Raw genomic sequence first — 19829 nt, forward strand, 5'->3', positions numbered from 1 at the left:
CACATTTAAAAACTGTCCAAACAGGGAACCAACTTCACTCCTCTCTCTCATTTGCTAAAATGGTTACAAAAGTGATCAAATGTTTCAAAAGTTTGAGTGGGCTGCTGTACAGTCACATCACCGAATAATACCAGCCATGTCACCATCATAGCAATGGAACTTAGATTTAGGAGTAACTAAAAAAAAATACAAATGCAAAAAATGTAACTTTTTTTTAAATGATGATAATAATTGGAGATTATGCAAAGATAACGAAACATCTCGTAAGTCTTAAAGCCCCATTCTGCTTTCCGGTGTACCCAAAGCTCCCATCTACTTCAGTAGGACTTTGGGGGGCACAAAGAATATAGAATCAAATCCCTTGTGTAAATATGTAAAACAATCCTGTTTAAAGGCTTGATCCTATGCTCACAGAAGCCAATGGCGAAGCTCCCACTGACACTAATGATGTGGGGATAACAGAGCAAGTAATTCTCCACAATAACCAAAAAGAAAACAATTTATTTAAATATGTGGTGTCAAAAAGGGTTTGGAGACTGGTACATTTATAACAAGTTGTATTTTAAGCCCAGCCACCTCACATTTTAGTAATTAGTAAAGTGCAGACATTAGACTCAGAAATTCTCTTTCACTTTCATTTTCCCCTCATGCATAGCTTCTTTAAACCCTATAAATAATTTTGTCAGACCATGTCAGTTAAAAAGGGACTTTTCATTTCTTGTACCTCACAGCTGCATACTCGGTCTGGAACAGAAAAAGGAAAGACCAGATATTAATATTCTTAATGCGAATCTATAATCTGATACATTTAACTAGTACTACTTATTAGGTAACCAGACAAAAAACTAAATTCTACTCTTACTCACACTGTTGTAAAACTAGAGTAACTCCTCTGAAGTCAATGGAATTCAATTTTATGTTAATGTAAGTGAGAGCAGAATATTGTGCAGAAGCCGTTTTACAGAAAAGAGTTTAGATTCGGATTTCATCTACACTGGTGTAAATCCATAGTAACTTCACTGAAGTCAATGGGCTGTTGCAAATGACAGAGAAATGTGATCCCAAAGATGGCAGTAGTAACCACAAGCTAAATTCTCATCTCCGTTACCACAAGAAGTAGGTGGGATTGGAGTTGCATCAATGAATATGCTGCAAGAATTAGACCGCTCCCTCTTGTTAGAGCTGTTCCATTCTAAATTCCTATTTTCTCTCTTCTTTCCTTCTCAAAATTGCTAGAAGGATTAAATGTTTTAACGTCTAGTCTGGGCCCTGATGTGATTTTTTTTTAAAAGTGTGCAGACCATTAGTTGGCCTGCTTTTGAATTATGAGAGAGTGAAAACTATTTTGGCCAAATTCTGCCAGACCAATGTTGATCTGAGTAATTCCACTAACGCCAATGAGGGGGTAACTCGATTTATGACCATATAACTTGGAGCAACATTTGGATGAATGTGACCAATTGTTCAGACTTTTTTCTTTTTTGGTCCATGTAAAACTCATAAAGAAGCATAAAAACCACTGCTTCATCCACCACTCGGGCAGGCGGGAATATGGTAATACAATAGCAATTCTGCACTGGCAACCCTACAAAGCAGTTGCTGTCTACATTAGGAGGGAAATGAAAGGATAGCTTCTTCATGTGACCGTCAGAGGAAATCAGGTAGTCGGAATGTAGCCACCAATGTCGGAATTTGGCCAGGACACTGATTTAACACCCTATTAATATACTGTATCTTTCTGACGTGCCAGTGGCTAAAAAAGCACGTTACCTGTGGAATGTGCCTCATAGGTATTTGATTCCCTGTTTGCACAGCTCTCCCTGCTGGAGAAGAACAAAAGGACAGTTATAGGGATATGTGATGAATGGTTGCTTCCTAGCGGATAGAGTTATAAAGAAGTTACCTCTGGTTGGACACTTTCTGAAGAGCAGGATCAGCAGCTGGATGACGACAAGGGTGAAAATACAAGACAGCCCAACATATAACACATCATTGCAGTTTTCTTTCCAGGCCTCATCTGCAGAGAGAAAAGAACAACGTTAGGTGCAGAGCAAAGATTTGTTAGTGGAAAAAATCCCCTGCAAAAGAGTGGGTCCGTGTCATCTACTTCTCATGGAACGCCGTGCACAGCGAAGGGAGGCCTTTCCTCCAAAATCCACCATCTCAGGTCATTGTCACACTCCCCACCTGGAGGTGGCGCCAATGGGGCTAGTTGACCACTTGGTGCAGGATTCAGGCCATTGGTAGCCCAAGGTAAGCTAAGTCTTTTTATTTATTAACTCTGCTTGCCTGCACTGTAAATTATTTTATCAAGAGGTGATTTATTTCAGCCTAAGAATCACTGATCCAGTCTGAGAATCTCTGTTCCACTGATGACTAGAGTGAGTTAAACTGAATTAGAATGAAAACCATTTTAGGGAGCATCGTAGAATCATAAATGTTAGAGATAGCAAAGGCCTGTGATTGTGGGTCTCCTGTAGTTCACCTCCCTGGCTAGTCCCTACAGTATAATCACTAGTGCTCTATCCAGTCCAACTTTAAATAAGGCTTCATCCTTGTCACTTGAGAGACACTCCCACAACTCAATAGATCTCATTATCGGGAATCCTGGATATTCATCCTACTTTTTCCTTTGCTCAGTTCACTCCCATTGTCCTAGTTATTCCATCTCAGAGCCCCCCAAACCATTCTCCTGTCTCCTTGGCATTAACACTCTTCAAACACTTGTAGAAGAAGTGCTTAGATAGCGCCTGACCCAAGACTGACTGACGTCTATGTAGGGTGACCAGATGTCCCGATTTTATAGGGACAGTCCTGATTTTTGGGTCTTTTTCTTGTATAGGCTCCTATTACCCCCCACCCCCTGTCCCAATTTTTCACATTTGCTGTCTGGTCACCCTAAGTCTATGTGAATTTTTCCATTGACTTCAATGCGCTTTCAAGCAGGCCCATTAGGAGAAAGATCTAGGGGCAGTTTTGCCACAGATCCCTCTTCTTACCACTGCTCATTGAATAAAACAGAAAAATGGTTTTAAGAGAGAGCGAGGAAAAGCGGGTGACAGGGGAGCTACCAGAACGTTCTCTCACAATTTGATGCCTTGGGTGTGTTGGTCCCAGGATATTAGAGAGGCACGGTTGGTGGGGTCATATCTTTTATTGAACCCACTTCCGTTGGTGAAAGAAACAAGCTTTCGAGCTACACAGGCCTGAAGAAGAGCTCTGAGTAGCTCAGACTTGTCTCTTTCACCAACAGAGTTGGTCCAATAAAAGATATTACCTCACCCACCTTGTCTCTCCCACAATTCAAGCCCTCTAGGTAGTTTTTATACCTAGTCCCCACTCCCCCTATTTTAGTTCTTTAGCTCAGCAGTAACCCTTTAAATCTGTATATTTGTCCTGACTTGAGGTGAAATTTTCACCAGACACCATATATAAATGTCTTGGGAGAGAGAACAGGTTAGATAGGATACGATACTCGACCTGTTTCCTTGGAGACTGTAGCATTGATGCTTCTCTCTGTGCTGCTCTCCTTGGCTGTACAAGTGCAGATTGTCTCCTGGTTCCACGTCTCAGAAGGGATTGTCATTAGGCTCCAAACACTAAAGACCCCGTTCCTGTCTATGGCTCCAGTATCCATCTGACCTTCTGACACTTGCTCACCAGTGTCCCAGAGAACAGCACTCCAGGGAGGAGTGAAATCAGAGAGCAGGCAGAGCAGAGGAATGACGGGGGGAAGCTCAGCATCTTCTGGGTTGGAGGGAACCAGGATGGAAAGGCTCGGCTCAGAGGCATCTAAAAGAGAGTTGAGTCACCCAAACTAGAGATTGGAAAGACCTGTTACCGGTATCTCAGCTAGACCCTACCCAGCTCCTACCCCTGCCAGTGGGGAATATTTTAAGTATCTAGTGCATTGTCTAGTCTAGTCTTACATGTCTTAAATGGTGGGACTTCCCTTGCATGAAGGGGATTTCTCTTATTAATTTCATCCCATTACACTCCTTTGTCCCACTCCAAACAGTTCCCCTGGGTTCTTGATAGTCTCAATATTCTGCATACCTGCAGAGGGTAGACACCTCTTTACTACACTGTATTCTTATGTTCAACTCCTGCTGAGCCTCTGGAGGAAAAACGCTTCCCTGTGAAACCACACGGCGGGAATCCTTTCATGAAGCTCAGTGAATGCCTGGTAAAGAGCCGGATTAATAAAGTTTTTTAAGGCCAGCAGGAAGATGCATTAGGGCCCAGGCTCAGGTGGTTTCCACTAGGTACAATCCGTGAGCGTGACTATCAGAAGGTAAGACAGTAATAACAGCTGGCGCTGATGCACTTCTCATCAGTAGTTAGATATCAAAGCACTCTGCGAGGCGAGTAAGAGTCATGACCCCATTTTAGTAGCAGAGTGATGGGTGGGCAATGATTCAGGATTACCATCCAGGTTTCCTAATTCACAGTCTCATGCAATATCCACTACCTAGATCGTTCTGCCTCTCAGCATAAATACTGATGACTTAAAACCGAAACGGGGCGGAGGGTGGTCAGATAATCACAATTGCAAAATTCTGTCTCAGAACCAGGGCCGTAACCAGGATGGGGCAAGCGGGGCAGCTGCTCAGGGCACAAAGCTACAAGGATGGAAAAATGGGGTGGAAAGAAAAGATCGGATCCCTCCTGGCCGTTCAGCTCCCTTCCCTACAAGGGCCCCAAAAGCTCTGCCAAGCCCTTCAGGGGCCTTCAAGATCTCTCCATACCTGCCTCCCAGGCTCCCCTTCAACCACAGCTCTTGGCTTCCCCAACTCCCCCCACAGCCCCTCAGTCACTGTCCCCACCTGCTCCCCTGCACCTGCCCCGACCCACCCTTGTCCTTGTTCCTGTCTCTCCCCTGTAGGCTCCTGTCTCCCAGCTCTCAGACCCCCTGGTGGCCCCACTGCTGGAGCTGCCCAAGCAGGGAATGCAGTCAGCTGTCCCCGGCCTCTGCAGCGGGTGCAGCACCCCCAGCCTGATCTGGAAGCTGGGGAATCCCCAGCACAGCTAGTCCCTCAGCCTGGCACTGGATGGTGCAGGATGCCAGCAGCAGCAGGGGGCTTATAGGCATGGCTCGTGGTCTGGGCTCACGGCAGAGGCTGGTGCTCGGGGATCTGGGCTCGGAAGCTCAGCTCAGCTCTGAGTCACCGCAGCACCCGACAGCCATTTTTATCCCTGCGGGAGCCTGGCTGGGAAATTCTCCGGCGCAGCAGGAGGCAGAAGGGCCGGGAGAAGCATGACTCAGTTGGGCTCCACCTGCCCTGACCCCGCTTGGCTGTGGCTTGCCTTGCAAAGGGCTGGGGCAGCTCTCAGGGATCGGCTCTGGAGCCAATGGCTGGGCCATCCCCCCAGCAACCCCAGCCAGCCCAGCCACCAAGGCAAGACAAAAGCCAGTAGGGCTTGCCCCAGGCGCTAAAATGCCTAGTTACAGCTCTGCTCAGAACCCCACAGACCTCTGGAATTGTCCCACTGGAAACTCACCTGTGACAATTAGCCTGGTCCCATTCCCAAAGTTCAGATGTAAGTATACAGCAAGGCCACAGTAATACACCCCAGAGTCATTTCTTTGTATGTTACTTATAATCAGAGTAAATGTTTTTGCCGGAATGTTCACTGTACTCGAGTATTTTTCGTGTGGAGTTGCAGCAAACTCATAACTCTGGTAAATCCTGTGCAAACTTCCATTCTGAAGTTCTTTGTACCAGTATATATACTGACTTCTTGTTGAAAGCTTACAGTCTATCCGTGCAGTTTCTCCAGAGGCCAGAAAGATCTGTGCTGGGCTCTGCTGGATCAATATCCCTTCCCGTGAAGCAGTCACTATAAAAAGGAACACAAAAACCTGAATCCAATAATCACTTGTAAGAGACTAACCCGTTGCAATATATTCAATATAACACATCATCTGCTCCAAGCAAAATGACCATTGTTTTAAAAATGGGGGGTGGGTTAACTTTATTTTTGTACTTACGCATTTTCTTAGGATTCAAATACACTATAGGAAAATTGATGTATTTTAAACTAAACAGACGTTGCTGACATTTTTTTTTCTAATATAGTATTTTTGCCATATTGTCAAGTGTAGCATAGCTGTAACACAAACAATAATCACTCTGCACCCCTGGATGCTAATCAATCCCTTTGCACATCTACATCACCTCTCATGCAAAGATATTGAAGCACTTATCACAATTAATTAAACCTCCCAATCATGCTACTGAATAATATTTAGGATGACCTGACATCCCGATATTATTGGAACCGTTCCAATATTAGGGGCTTTGTCTCATATACACAACTATACCCCAACAAAAAAAAGTGTCCCGATTTTTCACACTTGCTATCTGGTCACCCTAATAATATTTGGCACTGAGAACCTGTCACATGATAATCAAATTGCTTTGCAGCTATTAATGAGTTAAGCCTCACAGTGTTCCTGTGAGATGATGAAATATTATCCCTGTGTACAGATGGAGAAACTGTATCACAGGTAAGTGGAGAGATTTGGACAGGATCCCACAAATCAGTGACATGATTTTGAATAGAACCCAGGTGTTCTGACTCCTGGATCCTCCGCTCTATCCACTAGACTGCAGTCTCCGATTCATATTAACTTTTGAATCAGAGTTAAAAACAATAAAATGAATGTTATTTGACCAAAATTGTACATGAAAGGGAGTGCTTTATTATCTTAGACCTTCAGACTTAAAATCATCTCTTTGATTACCTATAAAAAAAGACTAATGCCCCTGGAAGCCTATATAAAATACATGAGCATAAAAGAGAACTGGATTTTGAACAACAATCCATTACAGTATCCAAAATGTTAAACTATATTTAACGTGTTGTGGGGAGCACAACGCAATATTTCATTACCTCTCTTAGTATTTCAGTGAACTAAAACCTATGACTGTTTAGCTCTCCCCATCAACTCCTCTTGGTGTTACCCGCATTTCAGAAGATGTTTGCACATGAAAGTAATTTTTTGTAGCAAGGTAGAAAACAAACATGAAATATCAGGCTAAAATACTTACTCCGCAGACAGAGTAGAATCACCCAAGCTATCTGGTAGGACATTTTCTGGCTTTCTTCAGTCATGCAAATTTGATGCTCTGAGAATAGTAGATGCCTGTTAGTTAATGGATCTCTTGATGAAAGACTTTATCACGTGGAGAGGAAGATGTCATATTTCCTCTTAAAGTTCTGTGGGGGCAACATGTGTGACAAAGGAGAGGGCCAGGAGATATGAATAACCGCATTCAAAATCTTACTCTGACAGCTAGCAGGGCAAACCTGGGGAATAATATTCAGCTGCCCCTAAAATTAATTACGCAATAAATTCCGGGTGTGACTGTGTGACAGCAGAGTATGTATTTTAAAAGGAATCTTTCTTCTCATATCTGGATGGATGGCACAAGCCCTTCTTTGGACTGAAACTTATGTGGATTATTTTCTGCGCTTCAGGGTTTCAGACATTCATACGTATTTGGGGGGTGTTCGCCCCAATAGAAAGAGAATAAGGGAAATCATTGAAGAGGTTGTTGTGCACTATGAAGTGTGGGAAATGGACAAAAATACATTAGCTTGTTTGTTTAGTTATTATTGCAGATGAAATAAACGTTTTGGGAAGAGATCCTGTGGGAAAGGAAGTGTACCAATATATAGATGAAAATTGGAGTTGGTTTTGTCAAATGTATGAAGATGGGTTGAAAAAAGAAAAACACAGGAAGAGTGAGGATGGCATATTGTAGACCAAAATTGGGAATTAGTACATCTAAAAGAGTATCTCATTATGTAGCTGTCATGACAGCCAAACTAGTAGCAACAATGTTAGTGTTAAACTGAATCTGAGATATACGCCCAGCAGCAGCGGTCATTTTCTAAAATTCAATCTCTGGTCTTAACGGTGATAAAAAAAAGGTGTCTCAGTAGGTAGAAGTGATTTAATCAGTGAAATTATATTTCTAATAACAGAATTAGTGCAGGTGGGGATACATGTAGCATTAGTTTGGATCCCAGTGCATCTTGGGATAACGGGGAACAAAATGGCGGCCAAAGCAGTGAAAAATACTGTAAGAAATGGAAGGATTGACATAGTAGCAATATTCTTGAGTAAACAGGAATTCAAAAGCCAATACAGACAAATTTAAAAGAGGAATGGCAAAAAAATTGGATTCATGAAAAAAGAGGAAGATGATTTTTTTTGACTTGTGCCCTAGAGTTAAGGATGATGACATACTTCAGGGCCTGAAGTGCTTTTGTTTTGAGTATTAACTGGCCATTGTGCCCTAAACAAATTCTTATTCAAATAAATGACACGAAGATGAACTAACTTCACTCTGTATGGTGGAAGAATCAATTGATCACCTTTTACGGGTGTGTCAGGGTTTTCAGAAAGACAGGGAAAAGTTTGTTGAGGAATTCGAAAGTCTTAAGATAAAAAACCCACCATTATGTTGTTTAGTAAAAGTATCAGGAAATGGAGTATTACTAAAAAGGCGCTGTTACATTATGGGAAAGACACGGGCAGAGCGAGAGGCTATAAACCGCTAAGTATGGAGGAATTACAGTGGGAGGTGGCTTGACTATTCTGCTTTGCCATGAAAAGAGAAAAAGAAAGAGGCTGCAATGGAAGGCGTCTGCAGTAACTCCCTGGAAGAAGGGAGTTTGGGCTGGTAAACTCAGAGGGATGGGGAGACCAGAAGATAAGAGCAGAGAAGTAGGACGGTGTCCAGGGGAAACAGCAAAGGGGTCTGGGTGCAAGCAGATATAGGGTCCCTGGATTGGAACCTGGAGTAATGGGGAGGTGGGCCTGGGTTCCCCTACCAGCCACTGGGGAAGTGGCACAGTCTGGACAGTGGACCAGAAGACTGCCTGAGACAGATCATCCAGTGGGACTTCAATACCCGGAAGGGGAGGACTATAGTGACCTGGCTGGAGGGTTGAGTCATGAAGGAGTATCTGAAGTTCCAGAGAGAGAGAGGAGCCATGCTGTGAGGAAAAGGGCGTTGTACCTGAAAGGAGTCTATCCCCTAGGCAGCCAGGAGGAGGCGTCCTAGCGGTGCGGGAAGCCCATTGCACTATAAACAGTGCTTTTAGCCCAATTCCGGTTCAATCTTGCCAGCTTTCAGAGTGTGCTATGCCTGTGATTTTCCCAACAGCTAGTTTGCAAGAAAGAAAGAAAGAAAGACCCAGACAGAAGTTGGATTTTCTGTTCTTTATTTTCTCTGTGTGTGAGTGTGTGTATTCCTCCCCCAGCTCTCCATCCATCATCCCATCACCCAGGCCCCCACTGCCTCTTCTTCCAACCCCCCATCCAGGGCTTAAAGTGTCCTGGGGCTTGCTGAGAAAAGTGATATTAATAAACATACAACTATCAGGGGGTAGCCGTGTTAGTCTGTATCAGCAAAAACAACAAGGAGTTCGGTGGCACCTAAAGGACTAACAGATTTATTTGGGCATAAGCTTTCGTTGGTAAAACCCCCACTTCTTCAGATGCATGGAGTGAAAATTACAGATGCAGGCATAAGTATACTGACACATGAAGAGAAGGGAGTTACCTCACAAGTGGAGAAATATCACCGTTCACAGCATTATTGAGTCAGCAAAAAGATCACCTTACATAAATAAATTACAATGATTTGTATTTATATATGTGCATATTTATTTGTGTTTTCTAAAGTTAATTAAGTATTCTAGGAAAAAGTGTCCTTGCGGCCACCAGTGAGAGTTGGTGGTCACACTCTGAGACTACCAAAAAATTTGTTGTGAGAACCCCTATTGACTTTTTCTCAAGAACAGTTGCTACCACATTTAATACCATTAAACAAACCCCATTAAACAAGGCATTTTCCCCCTATGAAACACTCTGCATAACAGGAAAAGGAATAAGAACAATTGGTAAAATAGGTTTTCACTTAACTCCTCGAGCTTCAAATGCTTTTTTTTTTAATGATGATAATAATTGGAGATTATGCAAAGATAACAAAACATCTCGTAAGTCTTAAAGCCCCATTCTGCTTTCCGGTGTACCCCAAGCTCCCATCTACTTCAGTAGGACTTTGGGGGGCACAAAGAATATAGAATCAAATCCCTTGTGTAAATATGTAAAACAATCCTGTTTAAAGGCTTGATCCTATGCTCACAGAAGTCAACGGCAAAGCTCCCACTGACACTAATGATGTGGGGATAACAGAGCAAGTAATTCTCCACAATAACCAAAAAGAAAACAATTTATTTAAATATGTGGTGTCAAAAAGGGTTTGGAGACTGGTACATTTATAACAAGTTGTATTTTAAGCCCAGCCACCTCACATTTTAGTAATTAGTAAAGTGCAGACATTAGACTCAGAAATTCTCTTTCACTTTCATTCTCCCCTCATGCATAGCTTCTTTAAACCCAATAAATAATTTTGTCAGACCATGTCAGTTAAAAAGGGACTTTTCATTTCTTATACCTCACAGCTGCATACTTGGTCTGGAACAGAAAAAGGAAAGACCAGATATTAATATTCTTAATGCGACTCCATAATCTCATACATTTAACTAGTACTATTTATTAGGTAACCAGACAAGAAACTAAATTCTACGCTTACTCACACTGTTGTAAAACTAGAGTAACTCCTCTGAAGTCAATGGAATTCAATTTTATGTTAATGTAAGTGAGAGCAGAATATTGTGCAGAAGCCGTTTTACAGAAAAGAGTTTAGATTCGGATTTAATCTACACTGGTGTAAATCCATAGTAACTTCACTGAAGTCAATGGGCTGTTGCAAATGACAGAGAAATGTGATCCCAAAGATGGCAGTAGTAACCACAAGCTAAATTCTCATCTCCGTTACCACAAGAAGTCAGTGGGATTGGAGTTGCATCAGTGAATCTGCTACAAGAATTAGACCACTCCCTCTTGTTAGAGCTGTTCCATTCTAAATTCCTATTTTCACTCTTCTTTCCTTCTCAAAATTGCTAGAAGGATTAAATGTTTTAACGTCTAGTCTGGGCCCTGATGTGATTTTTTTAAAAAGTGTGCAGACCATTAGTTGGCCTGCTTTTGAATTATGGGAGAGTGAAAACTATTTTGGCCAAATTCTGCCAGACCAATGTTGATCTGAGTAATTCCACTAATGCCAATGAGGGGGTAACTCGATTTATGACCATATAACTTGGAGCAACATTTGGATGAATGTGACCAGTTGTTCAGATTTTTTTCTTTTTTGGTCCATGTAAAACTCATAAAGAAGCATAAAAACCACTGCTTCATCCACCACTCGGGCAGGTGGGAATATGGTAATACAATAGCAATTCTGCACTGGCAACCCTACAAAGCAGTTGCTGTCTACATTAGGAGGGAAATGAAAGGATGGCTTCTTCATGTGACCGTCAGAGGAAATCAGGTAGTCGGAATGTAGCCACCAATGTCGGAATTTGGCCAGGACACTGATTTAACACCCTATTAATATACTGTATCTTTCTGACGTGCCAGTGGCTAAAAAAGCACGTTACCTGTGGAATGTGCCTCATAGGTATTTGATTTCCTGTTTGCACAGCTCTCCCTGCTGGAGAAGAACAAAAGGACAGTTATAGGGATGTGTGATGAATGGTTGCTTCCTAGCAGATAGAGTTATAAAGAAGTTACCTCTGGTTGGACACTTTCTGAAGAGCAGGATCAGCAGCTGGATGACGACAAGGATGAAAATACAAGACAGCCCACAATATAACACATCATTGCAGTTTTCTTTCCAGGCCTCATCTGCAGAGAGAAAAGAACAACGTTAGGTGCAGAGCAAAGATTTGTTAGTGGAAAAAATCCCCTGCAAAAGAGTGGGTCCGTGTCATCTACTTCTCATGGAACGCTGTGCACAGCGAAGGGAGGCCTTTCCTCCAAAATCCACCATCTCAGGTCATTGTCACACTCCCCACCTGGAGGTGGCGCCAGTGGGGCTAGTTGACCACTTGGTGCAGGATTCAGGTCATTGGTAGCCCAAGGTAAGCTAAGTCTTTTTATTTATTAACTCTGCTTGCCTGCACTGTAAATTATTTTATCAAGAGGTGATTTATTTCAGCCTAAGAATCACTGATCCAGTCTGAGAATCTCTGTTCCACTGATGACTAGAGTGAGTTAAACTGAATTAGAATGAAAACCATTTTAGGGAGCATCGTAGAATCATAAATGTTAGAGATAGCAAAGGCCTGTGATTGTGGGTCTCCTGTAGTTCACCTCCCTGGCTAGTCCCTACAGTATAATCACTAGTGCTCTATCCAGTCCAACTTTAAATAAGGCTTCATCCTTGTCACTTGAGAGACACTCCCACAACTCAATAGATCTCATTATCGGGAATCCTGGATATTCATCCTACTTTTTCCTTTGCTCAGTTCACTCCCATTGTCCTAGTTATTCCATCTCAGAGCCCCCCAAACCATTCTCCTGTCTCCTTGGCATTAACACTCTTCAAACACTTGTAGAAGAAGTGCTTAGATAGCGCCTGACCCAAGACTGACTGACGTCTATGTAGGGTGACCAGATGTTCCGATTTTATAGGGACAGTCCTGATTTTTGGGTCTTTTTCTTGTATAGGCTCCTATTACCCCCCACCCACGGTCCCAATTTTTCACATTTGCTGTCTGGTCGCCCTAAGTCTATGTGAATTTTTCCATTGACTTCAATGCGCTTTCAAGCAGGCCCATTAGGAGAAAGATCTAGGGGCAGTTTTGCCACAGATCCCTCTTCTTACCACTGCTCATTGAATAAAACAGAAAAATGGTTTTAAGAGAGAGCGAGGAAAAGCGGGTGACAGGGGAGCTACCAGAACGTTCTCTCACAATTTGATGCCTTGGGTGTGTTGGTCCCAGGATATTAGAGAGGCACGGTTGGTGGGGTCATATCTTTTATTGAACCCACTTCCGTTGGTGAAAGAAACAAGCTTTCGAGCTACACAGGCCTGAAGAAGAGCTCTGAGTAGCTCAGACTTGTCTCTTTCGCCAATAGAGTTGGTCCAATAAAAGATATTACCTCACCCACCTTGTCTCTCCCACAATTCAAGTCCTCTAGGTAGTTTTTATACCTAGTCCCCACTCCCCCTATTTTAGTTCTTTAGCTCAGCAGTAACCCTTTAAATCTGTATATTTGTCCTGACTTGAGGTGAAATTTTCACCAGACACCATATATAAATGTCTTGGGAGAGAGAACAGGTTAGATAGGATACGATACTCGACCTGTTTCCTTGGAGACTGTAGCATTGATGCTTCTCTCTGTGCTGCTCTCCTTGGCTGTACAAGTGCAGATTGTCTCCTGGTTCCACGTCTCAGAAGGGATTGTCATTAGGCTCCAAACACTAAAGACCCCTTTACCGTCTATGGCTCCAGCATCCGTCTGACTATCAGACGCCTCCTCACCAGTGTGCCAAAGAACTTCACTCCAGGGAGGAGTGAAATCAGAGAGCAGGCAGAGCAGAGGAATGACGGGGGGAAGCTCAGCATCTTCTGGGTTGGAGGGAACCAGGATGGAAAGGCTCGGCTCAGAGGCATCTAAAAGAGAGTTGAGTCACCCAAACTAGAGATTGGAAAGACCTGTTACCGGTATCTCAGCTAGACCCTACCCAGCTCCTACCCCTGCCAGTGGGGAATATTTTAAGTATCTAGTGCATTGTCTAGTCTAGTCTTACATGTCTTAAATGGTGGGACTTCCCTTGCATGAAGGGGATTTCTCTTATTAATTTCATCCCATTACACTCCTTTGTCCCACTCCAAACAGTTCCCCTGGGTTCTTGATGGTCTCAATATTCTGCATACCTGCAGAGGGTAGACACCTCTTTACTACACTGTATTCTTATGTTCAACTCCTGCTGAGCCTCTGGAGGAAAAACGCTTCCCTGTGAAACCACACGGCGGGAATCCTTTCATGAAGCTCAGTGAATGCCTGGTAAAGAGCCGGATTAATAAAGTTTTTTAAGGCCAGCAGGAAGATGCATTAGGGCCCAGGCTCAGGTGGTTTCCACTAGGTACAATCCGTGAGCGTGACTATCAGAAGGTAGGACAGTAATAACAGCTGGCGCTGATGCACTTCTCATCAGTAGTTAGATATCAAAGCACTCTGCGAGGCGAGTAAGAGTCATGACCCCATTTTAGTAGCAGAGTGATGGGTGGGCAATGATTCAGGATTACCATCCAGGTTTCCTAATTCACAGTCTCATGCAATATCCACTACCTAGATCGTTCTGCCTCTCAGCATAAATACTGATAACTTAAAACCGAAACGGGGCGGAGGGTGGTCAGATAATCACAATTGCAAAATTCTGTCTCAGAACCAGGGCCGTAACCAGGATGGGGCAAGCGGGGCAGCTGCTCAGGGCACAAAGCTACAAGGATGGAAAAATGGGGTGGAAAGAAAAGATCGGATCCCTCCTGGCCGTTCAGCTCCCTCCCCACGAGGGCCCCAAAAGCTCTGCCAAGCCCTTCAGGGGCCTTCAAGATCTCTCCATACCTGCCTCCCAGGCTCCCCTTCAACCACAGCTCTTGGCTTCCCCAACTCCCCCCACAGCCCCTCAGTCACTGTCCCCACCTGCTCCCCTGCACCTGCCCCGACCCACCCTTGTCCTTGTTCCTGTCTCTCCCCTGTAGGCTCCTGTCTCCCAGCTCTCAGACCCCCTGGTGGCCCCACTGCTGGAGCTGCCCAAACAGGGAATGCAGTCAGCTGTCCCCGGCCTCTGCAGCGGGTGCAGCACCCCCAGCCTGATCTGGAAGCTGGGGAATCCCCAGCACAGCTAGTCCCTCAGCCTGGCACTGGATGGTGCAGGATGCCAGCAGCAGCAGGGGGCTTATAGGCATGGCTCGTGGTCTGGGCTCACGGCAGAGGCTGGTGCTCGGGGATCTGGGCTCGGAAGCTCAGCTCAGCTCTGAGTCACCGCAGCACCCGACAGCCATTTTTATCCCTGCGGGAGCCTGGCTGGGAAATTCTCCGGCGCAGCAGGAGGCAGAAGGGCCGGGAGAAGCATGACTCAGTTGGGCTCCACCTGCCCTGACCCCGCTTGGCTGTGGCTTTCCTTGCAAAGGGCTGGGGCAGCTCTCAGGGATCGGCTCTGGAGCCAATGGCTGGGCCATCCCCGCAGCAACCCCAGCCAGCCCAGCCACCAAGGCAAGACAAAAGCCAGTAGGGCTTGCCCCAGGCGCTAAAATGCCTAGTTACAGCTCTGCTCAGAACCCCGCAGACCTCTGGAATTGTCCCACTGGAAACTCACCTGTGACAATTAGCCTGGTCCCATTCCCAAAGTTCAGATGTAAGTATACAACAAGGCCACAGTAATACACCCCAGAGTCATTTCTTTGTACGTTACTTATAATCAGAGTAAACGTTTTTGCTGGAATGTTCACTGTACTCGAGTATTTTTCATGTGGAGCTGCAGCAAACTCATAACTCTGGTAAATCCTGTGCAAACTTCCATTCTGAAGTTCTTTGTACCAGTATATATACTGACTTCTTGTTGAAAGCTTACAGTCTATCCGTGCAGTTTCTCCAGAGGCCAGAAAGATCTGTGCTGGGCTCTGCTGGATCAATATCCCTTCCCGTGAAGCAGTCACTATAAAAAGGAACACAAAAACTTGAATCCAATAATCACTTGTAAGAGACTAACCCGTTGCAATATATTCAATATAACACATCATCTGCTCCAAGCAAAATGACCATTGTTTTAAAAATGGGGGGTGGGTTAACTTTATTTTTGTACTTACGCATTTTCTTAGGATTCAAATACACTATAGGAAAATTGATGTATTTTAAACTAAACAGACATTGCTGACATTTTTTTTTCTAATATACTATTTTGCCATATTGTCAAGTGTAGCATAACACAAACAATTCACTCTGCACCCATGGATACTAATCAATCCCTTTGCACATCTACATCACCTCTCATGCAAAGACATTGAAGCACTTATCACAATTAATTAAACCTCCCAATCATACTACTGAATAATATTTAGGGTGACCTGACATCCCGATATTATTGGGACCGTTCCAATATTAGGGGCTTTGTCTCATATACACAACTATACCCCCACAAAAAAAAGTGTCCTGATTTTTCCCACTTGCTATCTGGTCACTCTAATAATATTTGACACTTAGAACCTGTCACATGATAATCAAACTGCTTTGCAGCTATTAATGAGTTAAGCCTCACAGTGTTCCTATGAGATGATGAAATATTATCCCTGTGTACAGATGGAGATACTGTATCACAGGTAAGTGGAGAGATTTGGACAGGATCCCACAAATCAGTGACATGATTTTGAATAGAACCCAGGTGTTCTGACTCCTGGATCCTCCGCTCTATCCACTAGACTGCAGTCTCCGATTCATATTAACCTTTGAGTCAGAGTTAAAAACAATAACATGAATGTTATTTGACCAAAATTGTACATGAAAGGGCGTGCTTTATTATCTTAGAGCTTCAGGCTTAAAATCATCTCTTTGATCACCTATAAAAAAAGACTAATGCCCCTGGAAGCCTATATCAAATACATGAGCATAAAAGAGAACTGGATTTTGAACAACAATCCATTACAGTATCCAAAAAAACTATATTCAAGGTGCTGTGGGGAGCACAACGCAATATTTCATTACCTCTCTTAGTATTTCAGTTGGTGAACTAAAACCTATGACTGTTTAGCTCTCCCCATCAGCTCCTCTTGGTGTTACCCGCATTTCAGAAGATCTTTGCACATGAAAGTAATTTTTTGTAGCAAGGTAGAAAACAAACATGAAATATCAGGCTAAAATACTTACTCCGCAGACAGAATAGAATCACCCAAGCTATCTGGTAGGACATTTTCTGGCTTTCTTCAGTCATGCAAATTTGATGCTCTGAGCATGGTAGATGCCTGTTAGTTAATGGATCTCTTGATGAAAGACTTTATCACGTGGAGAGGAAGATGTCATATTTCCTCTTAGAGTTCTGTGGGGGCAACATGTGTGACAAAGGAGAGGGCCAGGAGATATGAATAACCGCATTCAAAATCTTACTCTGACAGCCAGCAGGGCAAACCTGGGGAATAATATTCAGCTGCCTCTAAAATTAATTACGCAATAAATTCCGGGTGTGCCTGTGTGACAGCAGAGTGTGTATTTTAAAAGGAATCTTTCTTCTCATATCTGGATGGATGGGACAAGCCCTTCTTTGGACTGAAACTTATGTGGATTATTTTCTGCGCTTCAGGGTTTCAGACATTCATACGTATTTGGGGGGTGTTCGCCCCAATAGAAAGAGAATAAGGGAAATCATTGAAGAGGGTTGTCGTGCACTATGGAAGTGTGGGAAATGGACAAAAATACATTAGCTTGTTTGTTTAGTTATTATTGCAGATGAAATAAAGCTTTTGGGAAAAGATACTGTGGGAAAGGAAGTGTACCAATATATAGATGAAAATTGGAGTTGGTTTTGTCAAATGTATGCAGATGGGTTGAAAAAAGAAAAACACAGGAAGAGTAAGGATGGCATATTGTAGACCAAAATTGGGAATTAGTACATGTAAAAGAGTATCTCATTATGTAGCTGTCATGACAGCCAAACTAGTAGCAACAATGTTAGTGTTAAACTGAATCTGAGATATACGCCCAGCAGCAGCGGTCATTTTCTAAAATTCAATCTCTGGTCTTAACGGTGATAAAGAAAAGGTGTCTCAGTAGGTAGAAGTGATTTAATCAGTGAAATTATATTTCTAATAACAGAATTAGTGCAGGTGGGGATACATGTAGCATTAGTTTGGATCCCAGTGCATCTTGGGATAACGGGGAACAAAATGGCAGCCAAAGCAGTGAAAAATGCTGTAAGAAATGGAAGGATTGACATAGTAGCAATATTCTTGAGTAAACAGGAATTCAAAAGCCAATACAGACAAATTTAAAAGAGGAATGGCAAAAAAACTGGATTCATGAAAAAAGAGGAAGATGATTTTTTTTGACTTGTGCCCTAGAGTTAAGGGTGATGATATACTTCAGGGCCTGAAGTGCTTTTGTTTTGAGTATTAATTGGCCATTGTGCCCTAAACAAAATTCTTATTCAAATAAGTGACACGAAGATGAACTAACTGCACTCTGTACGGTGGAAGAATCAATTGATCACCTTTTACGGGTGTGTCAGGGTTTTCAGAAAGACAGGGAAAAGTTTGTTGAGGAATTCGAAAGTCTTAAGATAAAAAACCCACCATTATGTTGTTTAGTAAAAGTATCAAGAAATGGAGTATTACTAAAAAGGCGCTGTTACATTCTGGGAAAGACACGGGCAGAACGAGAGGCTATAAACCGCTAAGTATGGAGGAATTACAGCGGGAGGTGGCTTGACTATTCTGCTTTGCCATGAAAAGAGAAAAAGAAAGAGGATGTAATGGAAGTAGTCTGCAGCAACTCCCTGGAAGAAGGGAGTTTGGGCTGGTAAACTCAGAGAGATGGGGAGGCCAGAAGATAAGAGCAGAGAAGTAGGACGGTGTCCAGGGGAAACAGCAAAGGGGTCTGGGTGCAAGCAGATATAGGGTCCCTGGATTGGAACCTGGAGTAATGGGGAGGTGGGCCTGGGTTCCCCTACCAGCCACTGGGGAGTGGCACAGTCTGGGCAGTGGACCAGAAGACTGCCTGAGACAGATCATCCAGTGGGACTTCAATACCCGGAAGGGGAGGACTATAGTGACCTGGCTGGAGGGCTGAGTCATGAAGGAGTACCTGAAGTTCCAGAGAGAGGAGCCATGCTGCGAGGAAAAGGGCATTGTACCTGGAAGGAGTCTGTCCCCTAGGCAGCCAGGAGGAGGCGCCCTAGCGGTGCGTGAAGCCCCTTGCACTATAAACAATGCTTTTAGCCCAATTCCGGTTCAGTCTTGCCAGCTTTCAGAGTGTGCTATGCCTGTGATTTTCCCAACAGCTAGTTTGCAAGAAAGAAAGAAAGAAAGAAAGACCCAGACAGAAGTTGGATTTTCTGTTCTTTATTTTCTCTCTGTGTGTGTGTGTGTGTGTGTGTGTGTGTATTCCTCCTCCAGCTCTCCATCCATCATCCCATCACCCAGGCCCCCACTGCCTCTTCCTCCAACCCCCCATCCAGGGCTTAAAGTGTCCTGGGGCTTGCTGAGAAAAGTGATATTAATAAACATACAACTATCAGGGGGTAGCCGTGTTAGTCTGTATCCGCAAAAACAACAAGGAGTCAGGTGGCATCTTAAAGACTAACAGATTTATTTGGGCATAAGCTTTCGTTGGTAAAAACCCCACTTCTTCAGATGCATGGAGTGAAAATTACAGATGCAGGCATTAGTATACTGACACATGAAGAGAAGGGAGTTACCTCACAAGTGGAGAAATATCACCGTTCACAGCATTATTGAGTCAGCAAAAAGATCACCTTACATAAATAAATTACAATGATTTGTATTTATATATGTGCATATTTATTTGTGTTTTCTAAAGTTAATTAAGTATTCTAGGAAAAAGTGTCCTTGCGGCCACCAGTGAGAGTTGGTGGTCACACTCTGAGACTACCAAAAAATTTGTTGTGAGAACCCCTATTGACTTTTTCTCAAGAACAGTTGCTACCACATTTAATACCATTAAACAAACCCCATTAAACAAGGCATTTTCCCCCTATGAAACACTCTGCATAACAGGAAAAGGAATAAGAACAATTGGTAAAATAGGTTTTCACTTAACTCCTCGAGCTTCAAATGCTTTTTTTTTAAATGATGATAATAATTGGAGATTATGCAAAGATAACGAAACATCTCGTAAGTCTTAAAGCCCCATTCTGCTTTCCGGTGTACCCCAAGCTCCCATCTAC

At 43.4% G+C, this 19829-nt stretch overlaps 2 protein-coding genes across 3 annotated transcripts; both read right to left on the bottom strand.

The window, feature by feature from the left end:
* Positions 1 to 481: 481 nt before the first annotated feature.
* LOC119564213 (immunoglobulin gamma-1 heavy chain-like) lies at positions 482 to 7205 on the bottom strand. 2 transcript variants are annotated; one of them, XM_043535506.1, is made up of 6 exons: positions 7056 to 7205; positions 5503 to 5841; positions 3481 to 3792; positions 1904 to 2017; positions 1771 to 1820; positions 482 to 744 (listed from the first exon to the last, which is right to left on the bottom strand). In XM_043535506.1, exons 1-6 carry the CDS (start codon positions 7117 to 7119, stop codon positions 712 to 714), a joined length of 912 nt encoding a protein of 303 aa, XP_043391441.1. In that variant the 5' UTR covers positions 7120 to 7205; the 3' UTR covers positions 482 to 711. The 2 variants fall into 2 exon arrangements, with proteins under 2 accessions (XP_043391441.1, XP_037739388.2); XM_037883460.2 differs by having other exon boundaries at positions 1771 to 1823; positions 7056 to 7201.
* A 4192-nt stretch (positions 7206 to 11397) lies between these two features.
* On the bottom strand, positions 11398 to 17353 carry LOC119564133 (immunoglobulin gamma-1 heavy chain-like). The gene is made up of 5 exons (XM_037882982.2): positions 16799 to 17353; positions 15255 to 15593; positions 13234 to 13545; positions 11657 to 11770; positions 11398 to 11576 (listed from the first exon to the last, which is right to left on the bottom strand). Exons 1-5 carry the CDS (start codon positions 16860 to 16862, stop codon positions 11401 to 11403), a joined length of 1005 nt encoding a protein of 334 aa, XP_037738910.1. The 5' UTR covers positions 16863 to 17353; the 3' UTR covers positions 11398 to 11400.
* Positions 17354 to 19829: the final 2476 nt, after the last annotated feature.

Source organism: Chelonia mydas, chromosome 24 (assembly GCF_015237465.2).
Source record: "Chelonia mydas isolate rCheMyd1 chromosome 24, rCheMyd1.pri.v2, whole genome shotgun sequence".
In the NCBI taxonomy this organism is placed as follows: Eukaryota; Metazoa; Chordata; order Testudines; family Cheloniidae; genus Chelonia; species Chelonia mydas.